This window comes from Anabas testudineus, chromosome 24 (assembly GCF_900324465.2).
Source record: "Anabas testudineus chromosome 24, fAnaTes1.2, whole genome shotgun sequence".
Lineage (NCBI taxonomy): Eukaryota > Metazoa > Chordata > Actinopteri > Anabantiformes > Anabantidae > Anabas > Anabas testudineus.
Window position 1 is genome coordinate 18,703,218 of NC_046632.1, and position 23,893 is coordinate 18,727,110.

Sequence of the window (23,893 nt, forward strand, 5' to 3'; positions counted from 1 at the left end):
GATCACAGACTGATGAAACTCTTCTTCTTCTCCTCGGCCTCTCTCAGTTGTTGCATGTGGTGAAGAAGGTGAAGGAGCTCGTCAGTGTGGCGAAGGTCAACAGCACGTTGGCCTCCAGCGTCGTCAGCATCATCTCCAACGTCATGACCAGCGCCGACACGGTGCCTGCTGCTGCCTCGGAGTACGTTCAGCTGTCACGAGCTGCTCTGCTACTTTCTACTTCCTGTATCGCTGTGACATTATGTTTTCAGGTTGTCTGTGTCCATATGTTCCTACATATATCTCGGCCTCGCCTTTATTCCTTTATTCTACATAAAGAGATTAGATCATTAGACATTGGGTAAATTAAAGGTCAAAGGTCGCTGTGGCTTCACATCTGTCCCATTTTGTGAATTCGACATCAGACAAATACTTTGAGGAATTTAGTTTTTTATTGGCTCAAGCATCAACCTGAACTCGAGGATGAACTGATGAGATCTGAGGTCAAAGGTCAAGCTCACTGCAATGTAAAATAGTAAAAACTCCTGGAGGGAATTTCATCTGACACAAACATCATCTGATCAGAACATGAGTCTGGACGGACGTGCACGACCGTGGACGTAGAGTTCACTGATTCGAGGTGTTCTGTGTATTGTGTTGTAAGAATGAAGTATGACTGTCCCTCCGTGTACTTGTACTTGTTCTGTGTATTGTGTTGTAAGAATGAAGTATTACTGTCCCTCCGTGTACTTGTACTTGTTCTGTGTATTGTGTTGTAAGAATGAAGTATTACTTTCCCTCCGTGTACTTGTACTATGTCACTTCTTCGTAGCTGCTATAACCAGCTTTTCATTTCTCCTCTTTTTTCTTTTTCGGTTTAATTTCTCACTAACATGTTTCTCTCCCTCAGAGCTCTGAAGACTGTTGATGATCTGGCTCAGAAGATCGAGTTCGACGGCCCGTCCATCAACATCACCTCCAGAAACCTGGTTCTGGGGATTCTGGCCTTCAACACCAGCACCTTCAACGGGGCGTCTTTCAGCGCCTTCAGGACTCCGAACTCCACCGAGCCACAGGTGACAGGAGATCAGAGATCCAGAGAAGGTCGAAGGTCACAGAGGGTTGAAATGAACGAGGGCTGATTATCTCCTCACCTCCTCTCCTCCTCACCTCCTCCCCTCCCTCCCCTCTCCTCACCTCCTCTCCTCGTCTCCTCCTCCTCTCCTCTCCTCACCTCCTCCCCTCCCTCCCCTCTCCTCTCTCCTCTCCTCCTCCTCTCTCCTCTCCTCTCTTCCCCTCCTCCTCCTCTCCTCCTCTCTCCTCTCCTCCCCTCTCTTCCTCTCCTCTCCTCCTCTCCTCTCCTATTTCCTCCTATTTCCCCCCCTCTCCCTCCTCTCCCTCCTCTCCTTCTCTCCTCCCTCCTATTTCCTCCTCTCCTCTCCTCCTCTCTCCTCTCCTATTTCCTCCTCTCCTCTCCTCCTCTCTCCTCTCCTATTCCTCTCCTCCCCTCTCCTCCTCTCCTCCTCTCCTCCCGATCTCCTCTCCTCTCCTCTCTCCTCTCCTCTCTTCCTCCTCCTCCCCTCTCCTCCTCCCCTCTCTTCCTCTCCTCTCCTCCTCTCTCCTCTCCTATTTCCTCCTCCTCCTCTCCTCCTCTCTCCTCTCCTCCTCCTCTCTCCTCTCTCCTCTCCTCCTCTCTCCTCTCCTCTCCTCCTCCTCTCTCCTCCACCTCCTCCTCCTCTCCTCCTCTCACAGATTGATTTTGAATCAGACAGGATGAACCCTTTAGCTCAGATCACCCTTCCTGCCTCTCTACTGTCCAACGTCTCCGACAGATCGTCTCTGTCCAGGATCAACTTCATGTTCTTCAACAACACAAACTTCTTTCAGGTCAGTTCAGCTCAGATCACACAGAGAAAACGAGAAGACACAAAACAACACCTGTAAATATTGGATCAGGGTAAATAAAGCTGAGCAACAGTAAACTCGTTAAAGAAGCTGATTGTTGTTTGTGGCTGTTTGCAGACGAAGCAGGACGGTCGCTATTTGAACAGCTACGTGGTGGCCAGCAGTGTGGGGAACCTGTCCATCAGTGGCCTGAAGGATCCGGTGCAGATCGAGATCGCTCACCTGTCTGAACAGGTACAGCAGTGTTAGTGTGTTTTTACCCAACACAACTTAAAGTGAAGTAAACTGGGATTCTGCTCTGGTGTCTGTGATGAGCTGCCTCTGAGCATCTGCTTTAGTGAACTTGATGCTCTTTGTTTTTCCTCCTGTCCTGACAGTCCTCAAATCCAGTTTGCGTGTTCTGGGACTTCAGCATGAACAGTAAGTCTGTGCGTCTGTTATCACATCACTCTACACTTCTCCAGGTTGATTCCAGGTCAGACCAACAGGGAAACGTTCTGAGGAGAGGATCCCATCTGTTAAAGGTTTTTTATCAACTCTCTCCTCCGCTGGGATCCTCTCGTAGCGCTTGAGCGTGCTCATAAATTGTCAGTCTTTCGGGCCGATAAATAAATCTTCTTTCTTCTCTGCTTCTTGAATTTCAGTCACGGTGCTCAGCATTATCTAAAACACATTTACTTTTTCTGGCATTCAAACAGCTTCCAACAGTAAAAAGAGGATCTTCTTACTGTAAAGTGATTATTCTGAGGTAGAAAGACAGCAGGAATTTATTTATTCCATAAAGTACAGAAGAAAACAACTGTACCTGTGCTGGTGAATAATAAAACTACGTGCTGATGTTTTAAAATTATCTTCAGGAGAGTTGTTTTCCAGTGTTTCTGCAGCGACAGCCGTTTGTCAGCTGTCTTCTGAAAAGCTGATGTTATACAGGTGAGGTGATTGTAATGCAGTACCTCTGTGTTGCCACTAGGTGGGACTGGAGGCTGGAACAGAGAAGGCTGCACCGTGTCCAAGAATTTCACCAACAACAGAACCGTCTGTCTGTGTGACCACCTGACACACTTCGCTATCCTTATGGTAAGACGCTGGTGCTTCACAGTCACAGGTGGTAGAAGTACAAACACTAAATGCACAGGTGAAAGTCGAGGTACTTTCCTAAATATGCTCAATAATAAACAGTTTGCCCCTCTCAACATTAACATCGTCTCACTCTTTGGTAGTACTATCTGCATTATTTTAGTACTATTAGTACAATTTTTTAGAATCTCTTGTCATATTGACATCTGTAGAAATTCAGTATCTTAAAGTACAAACTAGTCAGAGTTTACTGTCTTTACATGTACAAGCTGGTCTCTGTCCCCCAGGAACTCTCTGCACATCCTCAGCATCTATTAACCAACCAGAGCTCACACTAGATTCAATCATTTTTCCACATCAAAGGACAAATTGTATTTTTGTCTCTGTTAAAAGATTTTCTTATTTCAAATCTTTATGTTCGTAACTCAGTTTGCATTTCTCTGTTTAGGACATATCAAGAACTTCATCTCATATAGATCCACAGAACAACAAGATACTGACCTTCATCACCTACGTCGGCTGCGGCGTCTCCGCCATCTTCACGGCTGTCACGCTGCTCACATACATCGCCTTCGAGTGAGTCCCAGTACACGCAGTCATTCATCCATCATCCTATCCAGACGTACAGAGGCAGAAAACCTTTCACACCAGTCAGAGTCTAACTGCATGCCTCTGTGGGAGGAAGCCAGAGTGCCTCACCCAGAAAGACAAACAGCCGACCCGTGGATTCAGTGGTGTCGCTAATGAAACATAGTGGATCATGTTAGACTTGAGACTTGATGAGTCAGAAATTGGTGCTGTTATACTTAGAATGACTATTTACTTAGTGAAGAGAGGAGGTCATTGCCTGTTACTTGGTTTCTTGTGCTGTAGACTGACTGGGTTTAATATCACCTGTCTGATAAGAAAGTAAATAACTAGTGAATATCAAACAGGCACATTTCCACAACGTTTCTTTTAAATATTCATAGAATCACAGTATAAAACTGTGAATGTCACATTTAAACGACCACAGCTTCAGAAATCGATTTCACTCAGTGAACATTTAAACATGAACCTGATGAAACACCTTCAACTGTGATTTATTCCTATAAATCTACGATTACCACAGTCAATCAGAGACCAAATTATTATTATTATTATTATTATTATTATTATTATTATTATTATTAAAGGGTGACAGCGGTGCAGGTTTCCTCAGGAGTTCGTCTTTCTAAGCTCATGTTTGGTGGTTTTCTCCTCTTTTGATTTAACATCTTTTTTCTGTTTGTCTTCCGTTCCCACAGAAAACTTCGACGCGACTACCCGTCTAAGATCCTGATGAACCTCAGTGCGTCGTTACTCTTCCTCAACATGGTCTTCCTGTTGGACGGATGGCTGGCCAGCCTGGGAAGCGACTGGCTGTGCCAGCTGGTGGCTGTGTTCTTGCACTACTTCCTGCTGACCTCCTTCACCTGGATGGGGTTGGAGTCCATCCACATGTACATCGCTCTGGTCAAAGTCTTTAACACCTACGTACGCAGATACATCCTCAAGTTCTGTATCGTCGGGTGGGGTGAGTGGCTGTTTGATTTTTAATATCGTATCATCAACTGTGTCGTTATTAGTTAACACAACGGTGAGTTGGGTCCTATACAGTGTAAAAATATTAACAACCGTAAGAGTGGAATTACCACCATGATGCCTTTTGTATGTACTGGTACATGTGTAGTATTTACTCAGCTGACGTCACAAAGGAGAAAATCCGACATGAAAAAAGAGCAGTGAGCAGTGGTGTGTTTTGTTGCAGGTCTCCCCTGCGCTGGTGGTGGTGATTGTTGTTGCAGTGAATAAACAACATTACAAGCTGCTGTACGATGGAGGGTCCGAAGGCCTAACCCCCCAGTTGTGAGTCTTTTTTCCAGCCTGTGTGATTCATTTACTTACATTAAGGACGTCTCTACACTATCAAATATGAAATCCCATCATTTTAGTGTCAGAACCAACTTTAGGAGAAACAAACATCTGTTAATTGTTTAATTAATGAATAATAATCAGACCAGCTGCACTCTGGGACGTCCTTTCTCTGTCTTCCACACTAACACTCTCATATGCTCCTTCTCTCGTCAGCTGCTGGATCGATAATGCAGCCGTCTTCTACACCACCTGTGTCGGTTACTTCTGTCTGGTGTTTCTACTGAACGTGGCCATGTTCATCGTGGTGATGATGCAGATCTGTGGCCGCAACGGCAAACGCAGCAACCGCACGCTGCGAGAGGAGGTCTGCAAATAATCTGACGACATTTTAAATGAAAAAAAACATTTATTTTCTTATTGTAATAATTAGTTATAATTAGTAACGTGCAGAACTTTTTAACTAGCTGAATCATAAAAACCAGGCAGCAACAGTGTGTGAAGAGGAGAGGAGTAAAGTGACTGAACCACGTGTCACATAAAGTGTTTAACAGCTAATATTTACCCGAACATGTTTGTGTTGTGTGATCCAGGTTCTGCGAAACCTGCGGAGCGCCATCAGTCTCACCTTCCTGCTGGGGATGACGTGGGGCTTCGCTCTGTTCGCCTGGGGACCCGTCAACCTGGCCTTCACGTACCTCTTCACCATCTTCAACTCACTTCAAGGTACAGTAACCAGCTGGTAACTCTTCACCGTGACGCTGGCTCTCTTTCAACACAACAGGGAAAAACAGATTTACTAGACTCAGTTTACAGATCTGTAACGTAGCATCTCAGTGATGCAGCGTTTTCAGCACCTGTTTCTTCTGGCGACACCGTGACCTCGCTATTGACAGCTGCAGGTGTAACATCACCTCTGACTCAGGCACATTTGTCACGTTTGAACCTGCTGATTTCTGACTGGAACATTTTTCTCAGTGAAATTTGGCAACTTGTTGTCAAGGAAACAGTTTTAAATAAGAAATGGATTTGTTTTAAAAAAAATATGAACCATGATTATAATAATAATAATAATAAATTTATTTATAGAGCACTTTTCTAAACATATGTTACAAAGTGCTTCACAAGACAGACAAGAAACACATGTAGCCCAACAAGATCAACTTGAGCAAGCACTAGGAAAACAGTGTAGAGGAAAAACTCCCCCTAGGGGAAGAAACCTCCAGCAGAACCAGGCTCAAGCTAGACGGCCATCTGCCTCGACCGGTTGGGTAGCAGGAAACAGTTATACAAACAAAACAATAATACAAACAACTACCACATCGATCCTTGGGGAGACCAGTTCCAACGTAAAGACATTGTAATCTAATGGAGAGTCTTCCCAAGGACAGATTTGTTTTAGCTTACAGAAGATCGCAAAAGGCTCGCCGGTAGAGGTATGTTTTAAGGAGAGTTTTAAAAGATGTTACTGAGTCAGCTGATCTTATTTCCTCGGGTAAGCTGTTCCAGAGTTTAGGGGCTCTAACTGAAAAGGCTCTGTCACCTCTAGTAGTCATTCTGACATTGGGGACATACAGAAGATTTCTACCAGAGGATCTCAGGCTACGTGCAGGCTCATAAGGCTTTAAAAGCTGGGATATATAGCTGGGGGAAAGGCCATGCAGAGCTTTAAAAGTTATTAATAATATCTTAAAATCAATCCTAAAACATACTGACAGCCAGTGTAAGGAAGCTAATACAGGAGTGATGTGATCGTATTTTCTTTTTCTAGTTAAGAGTCTTGCAGCTGAATTCTGAACAATCTGGAGCCGATTAATAGATTTCTGGCTGAGACAGGTGAACAGACTGTTGCAATAGTCAAGGCGTGAGGAAATAAATGCGTGTAAGATTACTTCAGTGTCATGAAAAGAAAGAATTGAACGTATTTTGGAGATATTTCTAAGATGATAAAAACATGCCTGGACAAGCTTTGTGACATGATGCTCGAAGTTAAGTTTACTATCAAACCAAACACCAAGACTTTTTGCAGTGGGCTTAGAATTAGCTAAGAGAGAATCTGTGCAGGGCAGAATGTGTCTGGCTACACGTTGTGGACTGATGACAACTATTTCTGTTTTGTCAGAATTCAGCTGCAGGAAATTTTGAGCCATCCAGTTTTTTATCTCATTTATACACTCATGTAAGGAACTCAGTCCCCGTGGTCTGATATCTTAAAGGGACAGTACAGCTGAGCGTCATCAGCATAGCAATGAAAAGAAACACCATGTTTGCGAATAATATGTCCCAAAGGGAGCATATACAAAGAGAACAAGATTGGCCCCAGCACTGAACCTTGTGGGACTCCGTACTTTACAGGAGAAAAAGACGACTTGTAGTTATTAACTGTAACACAAAACGATCTGTTGGACAGGTATGAGGAGAACCAGTCCAGTGCAGTGCCTTCTATTCCAGCCCAGTGCTTTAGCCGGTTTAACAAAATTTGGTGGTCTACTGTATCAAAAGCAGCACTAAGATCAAGGAGGACAAGAATAGAGCACAAACCAGCATCAGAAGCCAACAGAATGTCATTGGTTACCTTCAGTAGGGCGGTCTCTGTGCTGTGGTGTTTGTGAAAACCAGATTGCAGTTCGTCAAAGATGTTATAATTGTCTGCAGCTAGAAATAAGTGTTTAGACACGTACTTTTCTAAAATCTTTGATATGAAGGGTAGTTTGGAGATTGGTCTGTAGTTTTCGGGGGATGAGGGATCTAGACCAGGTTTTTCAAAAGAGGTTGCACAGATGCAATTTTAAAATAATCTGGCACAATCCCAGTGGACAGAGAAGTATTGAAAATATTCAGGAGAGAGGGAGCAAGCGAATCAATGATCGAGATTAAGAACTTAGTTGGGATGACATCAACTGGGCTGGAAGATGGTTTCATTTTAGAGACAGTTTGTAGTAGCTCAAATACGGACATGGGAGGAAACTGGCTTAAAGTGCATTCTCTAAAAGGGTGTGAAACTATGACTGGTGAAGAGTTGGGGATAACAGAAGCTCTGATTGATTCTATTTTATCATTAAAATAGGTTAAGAACTTCTCACACTCTGCATCACTTTCAGCTGGGATGCTAGGAGGGGTTGGGTTTACTAACTTGTCAACAGTCTGAAATAAAAATTTAGGATTATGGCAGTGAGCAGTGATCAGGTCTGAGAAGTATTTAGATCTGGCGTTCTTTACCATCGTATTGTAGTGGAGTAATGCTTCTTTCATAGCTTCATGATGCACTTGAAGTCTGGTTTTCTTCCATCTCCGCTCAGCTTTCCTACACTCAGCTTTACAACTACGAATGCTGACATCTATCCAAGGCTGTTTGTTGGTGTCTTTACGAGACACATTTGCAGTTTTTAAGGGAGCAGCAGCCTCTAGCGCAGAGGCACAATTATTGTTGAAAAGGCGGACGACATCATCAACATGTGATGTGCAAGAAATACCCTGCTTCAACACAGAGAAGGTGCTAGTGAATTTAGCTGCTGACTGGCTGTTAAATAGATGGCGTTTAACTGTGGATTTCTGAGGTACAGTGATTGGATGAAGACAAGTATCAAATAGGACACATTTATGATCAGAGATGGAGTCCTTTAACTCAATAGAATTTAGAGTCAAACCTAAAGTGAATATCAAGTCAAGGGTGTGGCCCTGGTTATGGGTCGGACCTTTGACATGTTGAACCAGGTTGAAAGATTCAGTAAGACTGATAAAATCATTTGCTAGAGTATTAGTATTATTGTCAATATGAAGGTTAAAGTCTCCAGCGATAATGACCTTATCATACCTCACAACAATGTCAGCAACAAACTGGGAGAATTCTGACAAAAAGTTACCATTAGCTTTTGGTGGGCGGTAGATGACAGTACAACATACAGGAACAGAGCAGTGGATAAGAAACGACAGAGCTTCAAAGCTGTGAACCTGTTTAAGTGATAGCATTGAGCATTTGAATTGATTTTTAAAGACCACAGCAACACCACCACCCCGACCACTTAATCTAGGGGAGGTAAAATAAATGAAATTAGGGGGACAGAGCTCCTGCAACTGGATACACTCACCCATCCTTAGCCAGGTATCATTTAAGAAAAAGAAGTCTAAATTCTGAGAGAGGATAAAGTCGTTTAAGAGAGATGTTTTGTTAGAGAGGGATCTGACATTTAGAAGAGCAAGTCTTGTAGTAGGGGCACTAATATTAGTACTGGGGTTGGTCAGAGGCCTAACAAGATCAGAATAGTTTCTTTGTGCTGCTCTGTGACCTGTTTGCTGTCTGCCTTTGATGATAACTGGAATATTACTGACACAGATTGGACCATTGAGGGAGCTGGTGAAATGCCTCACTGATGAGGAGTAACACCTGCTCCCCCCTTGATGATAACCTGTGACAGGTGTGTTGTCCTGAGGTGGTACAGAGTGGACAAGACAGCTAGAGGAGAGAGAACTTAGGTTAGTGGGGATCACAGAACAGAGAGGGGAAGGTGAGGGGAGCAGATCCCTGAGGTGAAGGTAGGAGATGAGGATCTCCAGGTGGTAAAAGGAGGGACCGTCAGTCATGAGGAGTACACTGAATGGCGTGCTGTATATTAGCAGCGAGCATGCGGCTGCCATGACGGCTGGGATGCAAACCATCATTCCTGAAAAATGAGGGTCATTTAGGGTCATTTTAATTTTAACATTAAGCACCAACATCTTACAAAGTAATACAACAGGAATATGTGCTGCCATGTGCAGACAGGAGCGGCCGACCCAGCAGAAGACAGAAAGTTAAAACAGTTTTTCAATTTTAACACTTCAAACGCAGCCTAACACGAGGCGTCCTCGCTTTATTATTCATTTTCCAGATGTAAGGAGCTTAGAATCGTTCTCTAATATGACCTAATGCTCCTTTAGAGGTGCTAAATATCAGACTGTCAAACCATCAGTTTATTATGATGAGACTCAGAACTTGAGATTTCTAAAAACTGTCAAATGATTTTCACGCTCTCTCCAGGTCTGTTCATATTTATCTTCCACTGCGCCTTGAAAGAAAACGTCCAGAAGCAGTGGAGGAGATACCTCTGCTGTGGCCAACTCAGGCTGTCCGACAACTCAGGTATCTTTCTGTCTGTCTGTCTGTCTTTCTGTCTGTCTGTCTGTCTGTCTGTCTTTCTGTTTGTTGGTTGTCTCAGGTTCATCTCGAAAGTTCACATCAGAGCAATAAAGTAAATGGACGTCTCTCTACAGGAGACCTGTCCAGTCCGTCTGCTGGACACCGGCCACATTCCCACAGCAGCAGAAATATTAAAATCTAAAACCTGAGTCAACTCAGCTTTGCAGCTAATAAAAAAAGATCAAACTGAGTCGTGTCAGGGAGTCTCCAGCTGCTCCTGGTGGATGTGGATGCCCTGTACTGCTGCCATCTCATTTAGAAGTTGGCAGATGAGTCCTTGTTTTTGAATTCTTTATTCATAAGGTAGTATTTGCATCAAAGCCTCTGAAATGGCACTTAGCCACAGAAAGCAGGAGTAAACAAGAATAAAGGTTCATTCAGTCTAAAATCAAGATGCAGCTGCAGCCTTCACAGTGGCCGATCCCTCCTTCAGTCAAACAGCAGTGACTGTAGTTTGTTTTCATCGGTTTGTCATGCATTTCAGTTTTAAATCACTCTAAACATCAGTCAGTGATTCTGCTGACTCTGTGTGAACATTCATTTCTTATTGTAATATTTACTGAACCTGGGGTATGCACATGAAACTGGAGCCTGCAGTCACACCAGAGATGAAGCGAACTAATGCACATCTGCTCTGTATTAATCACATTGGCTGTGTAATTAGCCATGACTGTAACGGGTGAGATGGGAAGAGAGGAACATTAAAGAGGCAGGTAGAGGAAGAAGGTAAGGTGGGCAGTGTAGGAAGTAAGGAAGCAAGGCCGGAGGACAGGAAGAGGAAACAGAGGGTTCGTGTTCTGTTAAGTAGATGTGAAGGAGGACAGAACTGATGGATCAGAACATTTTAACTCATTAATGCTTTTGTTCGTGCAGACTGGAGTAAGACGGCCACCAACAACACGAAGAAGGTGAGCTCAGACAACCTGGGCAAGTCTCTGTCCTCCAGCTCCTTTGGCTCCAGCACCGCCAACTGGACGTCTAAGGCCAAAGCTTCGCTCAACCCCTTCACCAAACGGCACAGTAACACAGGTTAGACACACACACACACTCTCATAAAACACAGAGAAAAATGAAGGGAGAACAAAGAGGTGGGAGACATCAAGTGAAGGAATTAAAGAAAAGCAGGAGACGTGATTTGTGGTTGAGACAGTTTGTGAAGTTCAGCTCTCTGCAGATCGAACGCCGCAGCACACGCTCTTTTGTTGCTTTAATAATAGATCATCGTTAAAGCTCAGAGCGTCTCTCTCCAGTAATAATCACCAGAACATTCAGAGTTTGAACGTGTCCGTCCTGTGGCCTCAATAATAAAACACAGAACAGACCTTTTAATCGACATCGGGATTTAGTTCCTCTGCTTTGTTTTCGTGTTCATCTCACAGCCAATCAGCTGTTTCATATGTCACTGAAGTTGGTTTTTACACGTTGTTAATGTCCTCTCACTGTCATGTTCTGTGTTTGGTGTGTAGACAGCTCTTCCAACCAATAGCAGGAGTGGAGCAGCGACTGAGGTAAAGCTCGAGGTGATTGGTGCATCGGCTTCCTGCTTTTGGCATCACGTGACCTACTCTGTGTTTCCCAAAATGCCTGAGCTCAAAGTGGATCTGGAAGTTAAAGCATCTGTGCTGAAGTTGGAACTAATCTCAAATTCAGAGACTTCAGACATTTTGGGAAAGCAGCCGCTGTGTGTGTTCTGATTGGCTGGTCACTGTGATGTCACGCCAGCTTGTTTGCAGCCTGAGACACTGTGAGTGGGGGGAGGTCAGTTTACACCCGTTAAAACCGACTAAACTCAAACTCCAACCCCCCCCCCCGAGTGCCCGAGGTGCAGAAACAAGCAGACTGCATCCGAGCTAACATGTGGGTTTAACTGTGATGTTTGGAGTTTTAGTAACAGGCTAACGCTGTGTTCACATCGGAGCAGTCATCGGTGTTGAGTAACTAAACTCAACACCAGACGTTCAGGACGATGTCGGCAAATAGCATGAACTCAAACGTCGTGTTAGAGATGTGGTCGACTGTCAATCAGATAAACTGAGTCTCTGCTCCCTAAACGACAGCACAGAGAAACAGAGAAGAAGAAAAAACAAATGTCCATTAGGAACCGTAGGCAGATAAAAACTGTGCTTATGGAGAGAATCAGTTTCAGGATTCAGAGTTCTCTAGTTGTGAATTCTTCACAGCTCAGCTTTTGATCCATTAGAGGATCAGTAACACATCTGAGTTTGTCACATTACAGGAAATGAGTTGTTCATCTATTGAATAATTAAAAAAATAGAAAATGAGGTTTTAAAATCCTGAAAAATTAGGAAGTAGAAAAGTCCTGGAAGTCATTATCTCAGTAAACCAGTCTCCTTAAAATGATAAATCACGAATCTGTTCGTGTGTAATATCTGAATTCTGTTTTCCAGTAGGATATTAACCACATGTTCACTCATCTTATTCACTCTCCATCCACCTCAACTACCTGCCCCTGGTTTCTGCTAATAGATGTAGCTTCATACACGTCATTCAATTACTTTGACGTACTTTAAAACAACATGCAAACTGAATCCTGAACACTGAAAACCTTTAATAAAAGCTGCGTAGTGTATTTGTTTGGACCTGTTAAAACCGTGCAGAGTGATTGTTGCTCACTGACTGATGTCCTTCAGCGACTTTCTGTTTTATTCTCATTCCTCATGGGAAACAGCTGCTATAAAACTAATAATGTGGAAACAACACTATTAGTTTTTATCTGAAAACACTCTGTAATGACATGGTTCAGTTCAGGCGGGACGTTTAGTGATTAGCAGAGAAAGAATGTGGTTTTCTCCTGGAACACAACCTGGAAGTTTGATGAAAACCAGTTCTACAGTGAAATTCTAAATTCACACCACCTGAAATCAAAGTGAAGATTTTCAACAGTTACTGTTATTAGAGAGTAAAGTCACTGGTGACAAAGAGACGTTTCATGGTGCTTCTTCTTCTACATCACCAGTAAACAAAGGGTTTTCTTCTTTTAATGAACAGCACATTGAAAAGTCCCTTTGACATGATTTCTGATCAGAGCAGTGACTTATTGCAGTTTTATTTGAACTTGAACAGATGATGTTTCTCTCTGCATTAATCCAAATCCATCTTCAACATCTTCTCATGTCAGACACACAGAAACAAAAAGACTCTTCATCAGTCATTTTTCACTGACTGATTCAAAAACTTGATTTTATTGCACAGTTATAAATATAAATAAAGATTCTATGGTTTTATTTGTGTCAGTGTGAAGTTGCACAGCTGCAGAGGATTTAGTTCCTCCTCTGACTTTTAACTTTGATTTCCTGACAACAAAGTGCAGCTCTGCTCACCAGCTGACTTGGCCGTGTCCTGAATGTTGGTCTTACCCATGTCTCACACACACACACACACACACACACACACACACACACACACACACACACACACACACTCACACACACACACACACACACACACACACACACACTCACACACACACACACACACACACACTCACACACACACACACACACACACACACACACACACACACACACACACACACACCCACTCACACACTCACACACACTCACACACACACACACACACACACACACCCACTCACACACTCACACACACTCACACACTCACACACACTCACACACTCACACACACACACACACACACACACACACACACACACACACACACACACACACACACACACACACACACACACACACACACACTCACACACTCACACACACACACACACACACACACACACACACACACACACACACACACACACATATTATAAAACCTTTATGTTGATTTTGTAATTTAGCTAATGATAATGTAACAGGGTGGTAACATTCAATAGTGGAGACTGGAGTGTTTTTCTTTCCCATTTGTGTTTTGTACTGTTTTGAGTTTGCGTCACTGTGATTCTCAGTAGTAGAAAACTACAGATACGATGATGACACGCAATCGTTTTAGTTTTAAAATGAAAGAGTTCAGATCAGTTGTTTAGACTGGAATTAAAAGAATAAGCTACTGACTTGTTGTGACTCATGATAATGATTATTGCAGCTTTAAGTAGAGTAAATCCATCTCCATCACTTTCCCATTGTGCATATCCACAAACCTCTCACTGCTGGATTTAATATGCGTGTGGTTGAATTTAGGCAACGGAAGCGTGTTGGTTAAAGGGAATGATTGTGGTTCTATTCACATAACAAAGATGTCAACACTGACTGCCTGCGTGAGACTGTGAACCATTAGTGTTAAAGAGATTTAGCACGAACGTCCACTGGACTCTAATGTAAAAGAGCTGCTTGTGAATTTGGCTCCTGTCAGACACAAAGCAGGTGGGAGAAAGTGAAGCCAAAGGACAAGTGGCGTTGGAAATGCAATGTGCTCCCGTCTCCTGCCAGGAAATCTTGATTGAATTTTGAAACATGTTGGAGAAATCAACTATTCTGCCTGAAATTCTCCAGTTGACTTGTGGAACGTTCTATTTCTATATCTTATCTTACAACTCAATTCTCCCATGAAACAGTAGCAACGATGCAGCGCCGGCAGCGACGGCCTGTTCCAACGCTCCTCACGTGGTTTCTAACGTGTCCGAGAGACAGTCAACAGATTCCTGTCATCACAGAGGCGTTGGGGAGAGATGCTGAGTGTTGCTGTAAATCTCCACATGTGGTTCCTGTGGCAGAGTCGTGCTTCAGTCTGTGCACCACGCTCATACTTGAGAGCTGGTATTTCACCACATCGCTGTAGTGATGTATGAAGGTCTGTGTGTGTCCAGGACCCACAGGGATGGAAGTCCACGTTGTTTCTGTATTTCAACTCATCGTAGCTGAGTCTGAAGCAGCTCAGCTGTGTGTGGATCTCTCTCTGTTAAATACTAATGAATTAGAGTTTTACAAATGATTTTAAACAGGTTTAAACAAAGAGTCTCAGAGTTTTTATTAAAACTAGTCAAAGCACTAAAAGACTTTCACTAACGTTTCCTGTCATGATTTAAAATATTGATGAGTTACTGCCCTGTAACTAAGGTAGTGGAGCCAAACACCTGAATAACATCTCCTCAATGATTAATGTGTTCGGCACTGGCAGCAGAGAGGTGCTCGTCAAGTGCACGTTAGCGTTTCCAGACAGATTTGACCAATAGGAGGCTCCGTTCAGAGTATTCACCTCTACAGAGGGATGTTCAACAACATTCACTGAGTTCCTGGTGGTTTTTGAGCAAAGACACAGTCCAGACTGTAAAAGTGTTGACTGAACACTTGCAGATGTGTAATAGTGAGTAGGTCATAATCAAACCATGATCATCGTCCAGTTTCTGTTCTTTAGTCTGTACAACCCCCCCCCACACACACACACACACTCCTGATAACGTGCTTCTTATCTTCTTATCACCTCCCAGTATTTCTTCATCCCACTTTGTGATGAGTACTAGAAGTGCTTTTCTGGGTTAGTTCATCAGTTAGCTCTTTTCCCTCTAGCTGCTCTGTGTTGTTGATGCAGCTGTAGAAAAGAAAACTGTCCAGATGTTATCCACCAGTTTTCCTCCACTTTGGAATATTTCATACGCTGTGTTATGAGCTCTCTGTGCTTCATGTTTGCACGTTGCTTCCTACTTTTAATGGAGGACTTTCTCTCTGTATCAGGTCATTTCCCATGTTACCTACGTCAGTGTTTTGCTAATGTCTTCTGGACTCGAGGAAACTTCTGCAGGTTTAGAAAAGCTCCTAGAAACTCTGTTTTCATCCTCAATATCTTTACTGCTACTTTAGTTGATAACTTACTTATTTACTGTAGTAAATTTATTTAATCAAACACAAAATGTTTTCTCACAAAGCTAAAACTTCATTTTTGTTCTGGACTCTCATGGATTTGTCAAATCAACTGAACTCTTTTGTGATGAGACATTTGTTTTCCCACATACGCTGTCAGACTGAGTGGTGGAGAGTCACTGTTGTGTCCAGCTCATGGGAACTGAGAACCCAAAACCACAAAATCAGTAGGAAATAAGTCTCTGCTTCTGTTTCCACATGAATTAAGATGATCACTGTTGACTCTTAGCAGACTTACAGACAGCGGATCTGTTGCACCTTTCTCACCTTTCAGGCTCTGCAGGGGTCACAGAGCTTCAAAACCGGATCTCATCGTTATAAATAGCAGCTGTTTGAATTCTTATGTGTGAACAACATGATACATGCATCAACTTAGTTTGAGTCCAAATCATTTCTGAAATGAATCCTTTTAAAAGTGAGGTACAGTTTATGTATGTTGGATGCCCCGTCACTAATACTGTGTGCTGGGTGTGTGTGTGAAGTGAACACTGGATGAAGTTGAAGGAAACAATTTAGTGTAATTTAAGGATTCTTTACAGGAACTTCTGAAAAGAAACAAACCCTATCTTCCAGTGGAACCAGAAAACATAATCACACATTAAAACCTCTTACTCTCTCTCTCAGTCTGAGATCAGTCAACATTATTTCTGCACCAGCATCAGTTTCTCATTCTATAGTTTCCAGATGTTTCCTCCAAGTTCATGAAGAGCCCTGATGTTTCCATAGGTCTTACTGTGCTAGGAAACCAAACCGCTTCTATATGGAAAAAAAAGCGGAAAAACACGTCAACAACCACTTTGTTAATTATTCAGCTTGAACTAAGAGGCTAACACATCACTGTGACTAGAAATAAATAAAGAAATAGAAAATCAAAGGTCTGTTTATACCCATTAAACCCATGATCTCTTGAAATGTGTGAAATCCTTAAAAGTAACTTAAGGAAGGAATTGTACCTCACGCTGGGATTTTCACTGGTGAATTCGTCTTTATTTACCCACAAACCCAGAGGTTTACTCCCTTCATCCATTTAAAGCCTGCTCGATGACCTCTGACCTTTTGAACGATGGTCATCATGCGTGTTATAAGTACACAGGTTGGTTGGGGTTCTGATGGGTGGTGGCAGACATCTACACTCATACATCGTATTGTATTGGATCCAGTTTGGTTCTGGACATTTTGCCCTCACTGATGATCCAGTTCTCGCTTTGCTGCCTCTGTGAGTTTATTTGAACCACGTAACCACGGTGTCTCTGTTTTTAAGCTGTAATAAAACTAATGGTGTTGACATGATTCACCTGCTGCAGGTTCATATGATGAGACTCCGACTGACTCTCACACTTTAACAGTCACAGATTAATGCTGGTGATTTTCAACTAGAGACTAAACCAACAGTTAAAGGTCTTCTCACCACTAACCGCTCATCTGTGACACTTTCACAGTCACAGTATCTACGCTGAACATCTCCAGCCTTATCTGTTGGTAACTGCTTTGATAACGACACAGTCGAGTCCCAATCCTGACTTGTTCCTGTTTCTTTGCTCTCTGGATGCAGATAAATGTTTCTCCAATCAGACCAACCCCAGGTGCGTCTCCTCGTCCTCGTGCTCCTCGGAGGTGGAGCCCAACTCCTCTTCCACCTCATCATCCATCCTCCCCGTCAGCCAGATGATCGACAAGGTGAAGGGTTACTGCTCCATGCGCACAGACAACTTCTACAAGAACATCCTCATGTCCGACAGCTTTACCAGCACCAGGTTCTAGCACCCGCTCCCCCGAGGGTTTTAGAGCTTCTCTGAATTGTTCTGCCAGCGTCAGCAGGTTGTTTGATTTCAGAGGCCAAAAATGGAGGCTTTGCTTTTCCTTGACGTCTTACTATGTTATTTATTGCTTTGCTTTTGTTCTGGAACTGCTGCACAACTTTTAAGAACCTTTCAGGTTGTGGAAAAAAACCCTGACAGTCTAGAACACTAAAACATCCTCAGTGATGAATAAGGGTTCTGGATTTCCCTGGAACCCTGTCTGTTATAGAACCTCTTCAAGGATTCGAGGTCATCGGCCTAACGGAGGAGTTTTAGATCCATCTACGGAAAACATCCTAAAGCCTTCTGTGGTGAAACACTTGGACCAGCATCTCGAACCGTAGAACATGTTCCAGAGCGTTAACTCCTCTCAACACGTTGTCATCTGGATTTCCTGCGTTGCTCTTGTAATTTAATCTGTTGTTGTTTTTTCATGTACCGTGTTGGCAGACGTAGCCGCTCTTTAAACTCGAATTAATTTAGACTAAGAGGTTTCCAGATCCAGTCTCCAGAATTCACATGGACCTTGTTAGTTTGTGTGACACATCACTACCTGGGTAGAGCCGTAAACAGTGTGTAGTACATGAACAGTAGCTGCATTACTTAACCTAGAGCCAAGATCGTCGTGCACTGTTAGCTCCATGTGAACGTACCTACTAGTCGAGAAGAAACTGTCTTTCATGCAAAATGTTCAACTAACAAACTGCTAAAAGCTCAGAGACCACGTTCAGACAATCAGACCACGTCGTACTCAGTGGTTTTTAATGTCGGGGTCGTCCGGATGATGTTTGAGAGCTACTCTGCAATTCTACTGTATCATATCAAGTTCCAGAATCGGCCGACCGTGCTGCGAAGCTAAGAGGAAATGAAGGGGTCGCAGAGGAGAGAGCACAGCGAAGGCAGACAGAAAACAGCTACGGCTTCGTTTTATTACTGTGATGTTTGTTTAAACTGTGTGTGTGTGAGTGTGTGTGTGTGTGTGTGAGCCACATCCTATGTAAATACTGATGAACTGTACCTTCTATGTGCCTTATTCTTAGCACTATACTGTGTCTAGATGATGCTTGTGTTCATGCCTTCACGGGGTCCTGGACAGGTCACCACCACTGTTCATACAAACCAAACGTTCATGCTGTGACAGTGAGAAACTCTTCACAGGATGGATGAGACGGAGCACAGTTTGTGGACTGTTAATAATGATCATACTGTAATCATGAAATATTTATCCCCTCTCGCTTCCTGTGTGTCAGATTGGACAGTTAAACCCTGCATCAGTAGTTGGTGGTCTGTGGATACTGAACTAAAATGTGAGGAAATGTGTTTGTGTTGTGTGCTTTTTATTTTAGCCGTTGATAGTAACGTTCTGTGGTAGCAATAAGAAGTCATAGCATGAAGAAATCCACTCACCCTGCAGTTTTCATCTTGTGTGGTTTAAATAATGTGTTTCCAGAAACCTGATTACAGCTGACGATGCACAGAGCTGCAAACGGACATGTTAGCTGTGAAACGATGTCCAGTGGTCTGTGGATTATCCAACTAATCAGAACATTTCTTTCACAAGTGAAATCCCAGCATCTAAAGCTCTGGTTTGTCAGATACAGCGTTCATGTAATCAAGTCCACGTATTAGATAAGATTCACTGAGTCACGACATCGGTTTCAGGTTTGATTCTGATTATTGCAGCTTAATAGTGATGTTGCATCATTTCCACATTTGGTTTGAGTTGTAAAAAGTCAAACTGTCTGTCAACAATCACACTCGATATCCTCTCACTAAGTGAACCCATTTCCATCGTATGAAGCCAGAAAGTAAACATAAAGACACCTGATGGAGCTCTCCTAACAGGACGGGTGTTGGTCCAGAGCTCATCAACGTCACACTTGAACAACAAATTAAGAACATGGTTAATTACGAGGTTCAACGTGTGTCTTCATCGGCCCCAGTAGCAGCTGTAACTTCATCAGATTCTTTTTCTGTGCACCTGATGTGTTCTTATTAACCTGAATTATTACAGCGAGTGAGAAAAATGATTTGGTTTTTCATCCAGAATTCATGTTCAGTATTTTCTAACTGGACAAAAAACAAACTGTGTCTGATTAATAATTAAAAAAATATTTTCAGACCTGCAGCTTCGGTGCAGTTGAACGTCATTTTGTGGGGTTTCTTTGAAATGATTTCTGTACTTCTTATGTAAAGTAGCTCTGTGTTTGTGCTGTTTGTTATCCAATATGTTTGGCTTGTTCTGAACTGTGTCTTCTGCTTCTTCTCCACAAGCCGTTTACTGTAAACATGGTTTTTCTTCTATTTATTTTTCCGCCTGCAGCTGATCACAGATCTGTACAACTCACTTTATCTACAATCATCTGAGCGCTTGGACTCTGGATGTTGGGACTTTGTCTCATCTCATGTTGGCTCAGCGTTCTTCTATTGTCCACATGGAGCCAGCTGTGTTCAGGACTGTGTAGTGAAGCACGAATTGTACTGACCGTCAGGCGCCCTGGAGCCTGTTTCTCTGTTCTTTTGCCCAGATTGATGTAAAAAAGTAGAAGTCACTCCCTTTGGCATCGTGGCATAAATCAGTCACATGTCTGAGTTCAGCCTGAGGGTGGAGATCAGTTCTCCATCAGTTCCTGATGATTCTCCTGGACTGAAAGTGAAGGACAACAGAAGATTCAGTCTAATGACGGGTTTCATGTGAAAACAACAGGGCAGATATACATGACTCTTTATATTCTACATATTAAACTGATTTAATCCAGTGTCGACCCCCCCCCCCCCCCCCCCCCCCACCCCACCCACCACCCCCATTCTGCTGGTATGGTACAAACACAAACACTGAAAAGGACTTTGAGGTCTCTAATCATTCCTCTCTTGTTGCTATAACCGTTCTTTAGCTCAACGATACGACAGATTATCGTTGGCACTCCAAACACAAATCAAGTGGATTCATCTGTTCCTGGTTTAAAGGTTGGATGCGTGTGGTCAGAGCTCAGTAAATCTGGGAGCCTGACAGTGACGGAGCTGCATTTCTACAAACCACACGGTTACACAAACTGTCTAAAGGGTCCAAAAATATCAGGACAAGAGAGTTTCTATAAATTCCCCCTGACTGAACTGAAACAGCTCAGTCTGTAGCTGGTCTGTAGCTGGTCTGTGGTGTGTGTGTGTGTGTGTACAGCTCCAGGTAATTGAACTATTTCTTATCTTGTATCTCTGAACTATGTCAAGTTGCTGAATAAGTTGTTTCTCTGAGGGTTTAATGGATCCTGACTTTTTATTGTGTAGTATTTGTATTATTATTATTTTAATTATTATTAATCTGTAAACTCTTGTCTGCAGCCAGTGACGCTGCTGCTGTGTGGTTTGTCATTAAAGGGAATTAAAAACTCCATGAAATGTGAACAGAGGTTGTTTTAAAGCAAATGAGTGGGTGGAACATAAAGATGGTCAAAGCACAGAGCGCCGTCGCCCACCACCGGGTGAAGGTGGCTCGGTTGGAGGAGGACTCGTCTAGTAACCTCAGGGTTAGTGGTTTAACTCCAAATAGTTACGGTGAAACAGGTCAATATTAAACTCTATGTAGAATCGAGTTGCAGCTTACAGGCTCCATCTTTTCACCTTGAAGTCAGTTCCAACCTGTTCATATTCCCCAGCCACCAAATACTGACACCTTCTCAGGCTGGTGATGGTCAGAGGAATCGTCCTCACTTCACATATTATATTGTACTGAGTGGGTCAACGTGTTTTTAATCATTAGGAAACAGAAGTCCTGACAGTCTGACTCAGTGTGAGTCCAGGAACTGCAGAGAACAAGTGTCAGTCACACGTGTCAATCAGCAGTCACATTGTTATAATAATAAATAAAGACTCAAACCTCAGACCTTTATTTAAATAGATTTTAGTAGTTACCAGCCTCAGAAATCAGTGTTAACCTCTCAGGTTAGAACTCACATCAGTGCTCATCCGTCCAGAGACTGTGTGAATCTTCATGGTTAAAGACGTGACACATTAATTTAGATCTGTATTTTGATCTAATTGACATTTTTGGTTGGAACCGCTGCATTTTTGTGGGAAGCAAAGAAGAGGAATGGATGGTCTCTAAATGTGTGGGAAGCATGGAGGAGGGAGGAGGAGGTGTGATGGTGTGGCTGCAGAGCATCACAGTTAATGAGCTTCCACAACATGACTTCTACAGTGACACATTATTTATTAATGAGATGGAACGAGCACTCTTTTTTTATATATGCTGATTAATGCTGCAGCAGGTGACCTGGCCTCCACCGTCATCCGACCTCGACCTAAACCCAGCTGAGGTTGTTGGGATGCGTTGCACTGCAGAGTGAATGAAAAGCAGCCAACAAGTGCTCAGCATATGTGGAAAAGCACCCAAGTAACGACCCCATGGAGCCGGTTGAGATGATGCCAATCAAACGTTACTGAGGCAAAAGGTGACGGCGTTGGAGAACAGAAGTGCCATATGTGGTTTCCATAGATCTGATGTTTACTGTTTTAATGTCCACGTGAAAAACAACCACTGGATAAGAAGGTGGATCTGAATGTGTCTGTACTGTATGAGATCGTGTAGGTTGGAGGATCTGTCGCTATTTAATCTCCAGGATGGAGCCAGATGTGGTTTTCTTCAGCAGCACACTGGGATTTAAAATTAAACAAGTGGGAAGAGAGAGGTAGGAGAGATGTCGGTCACTAAAATGTATCTGCCAGGAGTCCAGGGAACAAGAAGTCGCAGGTCATTCATCACACAGTGTCTGGAGATGAGGTGGTTTTAGATTTCACAGCCTGACGGGACCAGTTTGAAAAACTCTTCAAGAGTAATAACTGCTGAGAATGAAAGGGAAACACGGACGCAGTGTAGGTGGGACGGGAAGTGTCCTGGTGCCTGCGTGGTTTCATCTTCTTTTTATTATAAGCTGTAATAAACAGAAGCTTGTTGTTTGCGATATTAACTTGTACAATGATTCATTACGTCTGATTACTGTGGTTTGCCAATGTACCGTTCCCTTTACATCACATTAAAAACCTGTGGGTTGAAACATTAAGAGTAAAAACATGAATGGTTGAAAACAACTCATTTAAGAAGCTTCTGTAAGATCCGTTCTACGTCGGTCACACTCTGTTTCAGCCTCCTCACAGTCTGAACTCATCACGTACTTTCAGTTTTCCCGTTTTTCTTGACCTCTCTACTTCGATATCTGCAGTCTCGCCTTCCCTCTCTGATCCTCAACATTTCCTTCCTCCAACTTCCTTCACTGCTCCAGAAACGATCTGTTCTCAGGATCAATCTCTGGAATTTCAACACATGCTGTTTTCCAATCGAACTGCTGGACTGTGAATTATGTGACAACGAATCATGAATGTTAATAAAACACTCTCTCATTGTGTCCCCTCTTCTTTCAAGCAGAGAGATGAAAAGAGGAAGGTCAAAGGTCAGAGTGAGCTGCAGTGGTCACTTGTGTTACAGGTCACCAGAGTCCAACATCAACCAGTTAGTGAGGCACCAGTTGTTATTTCAAACAGTTCTGCGTGACGGTGGCAGGAGCTCGGACTGATTTTATGATCTGAAGCAGGAGCAGAGTTTTCTAATCTGTCCAAAGGGTGAAACGGCGCCCCCTCGGGTTCATAACTGCTGGTAAACGTGTGTGATCAGAGGTGTTAATGATGGAGCCAGGTGAGGTTAATTTAAAAACATGGTGAACTGAGACTGAGACACGAGTCCAGTCAGACAAACAGGAGACTACGTGAAGCAAGAAGAGTTCATCTGTGTTAGTCTGTGTTTTAAAACGTGTGCACACTTTAACTAAGGTGAGTTGGACACGTCAGTCTCTGTCCTCACTACATGTCTCCTCTGTGACCGTGTGTTCACTGTTTGCTGATGGATTTCTCCAGTTTTGCGTTCTTTGCTCTCCAGTCATCTGTTCACTGATTTGATAAATGTCTGCTGAGCCAAAGTTCTGCTTGTTGTTTGGGAGAATTTCTTGATGCTGGTTTTATTTGACCTGAGCCGTCTAAAGTCATTAACTTTAATCAGACATTAAATAACTCCACATCGCATCCAAGGCCAGGGTTTAGAGATGCGGAGGTCGTGGGTTCCACCTGCCTCACAGAGCTCAGTTCTATTTTGTGCCAGTGGTTTTTGAATGGGACAGAAAATTTCTGTAAAAATCAACTAATCAACACCAGTTAAAATAACT

General features: G+C 43.1%; 1 protein-coding gene across 1 annotated transcript in view; it reads left to right on the forward strand.

Annotated features, from left to right (window-relative positions):
* adgrg6 (adhesion G protein-coupled receptor G6) overlaps window positions 1-18,387 on the forward strand; it is a 60,958-nt gene extending 42,571 nt beyond the window's left edge. The window contains exons 18-31 of the mRNA XM_026341874.1: window positions 48-181; window positions 890-1,055; window positions 1,732-1,866; window positions 2,002-2,118; window positions 2,262-2,304; window positions 2,855-2,961; window positions 3,410-3,537; window positions 4,248-4,519; window positions 4,755-4,848; window positions 5,071-5,221; window positions 5,448-5,580; window positions 9,872-9,973; window positions 10,904-11,059; window positions 17,438-18,387. Of these exons, the coding sequence (XP_026197659.1) occupies window positions 48-181; window positions 890-1,055; window positions 1,732-1,866; window positions 2,002-2,118; window positions 2,262-2,304; window positions 2,855-2,961; window positions 3,410-3,537; window positions 4,248-4,519; window positions 4,755-4,848; window positions 5,071-5,221; window positions 5,448-5,580; window positions 9,872-9,973; window positions 10,904-11,059; window positions 17,438-17,646 (1,947 nt within the window). The 3' untranslated portion in view covers window positions 17,647-18,387. The remainder of the gene's footprint in view (window positions 1-47; window positions 182-889; window positions 1,056-1,731; window positions 1,867-2,001; window positions 2,119-2,261; window positions 2,305-2,854; window positions 2,962-3,409; window positions 3,538-4,247; window positions 4,520-4,754; window positions 4,849-5,070; window positions 5,222-5,447; window positions 5,581-9,871; window positions 9,974-10,903; window positions 11,060-17,437) is intronic.
* The last annotated feature ends 5,506 nt before the right edge of the window (window positions 18,388-23,893 follow it).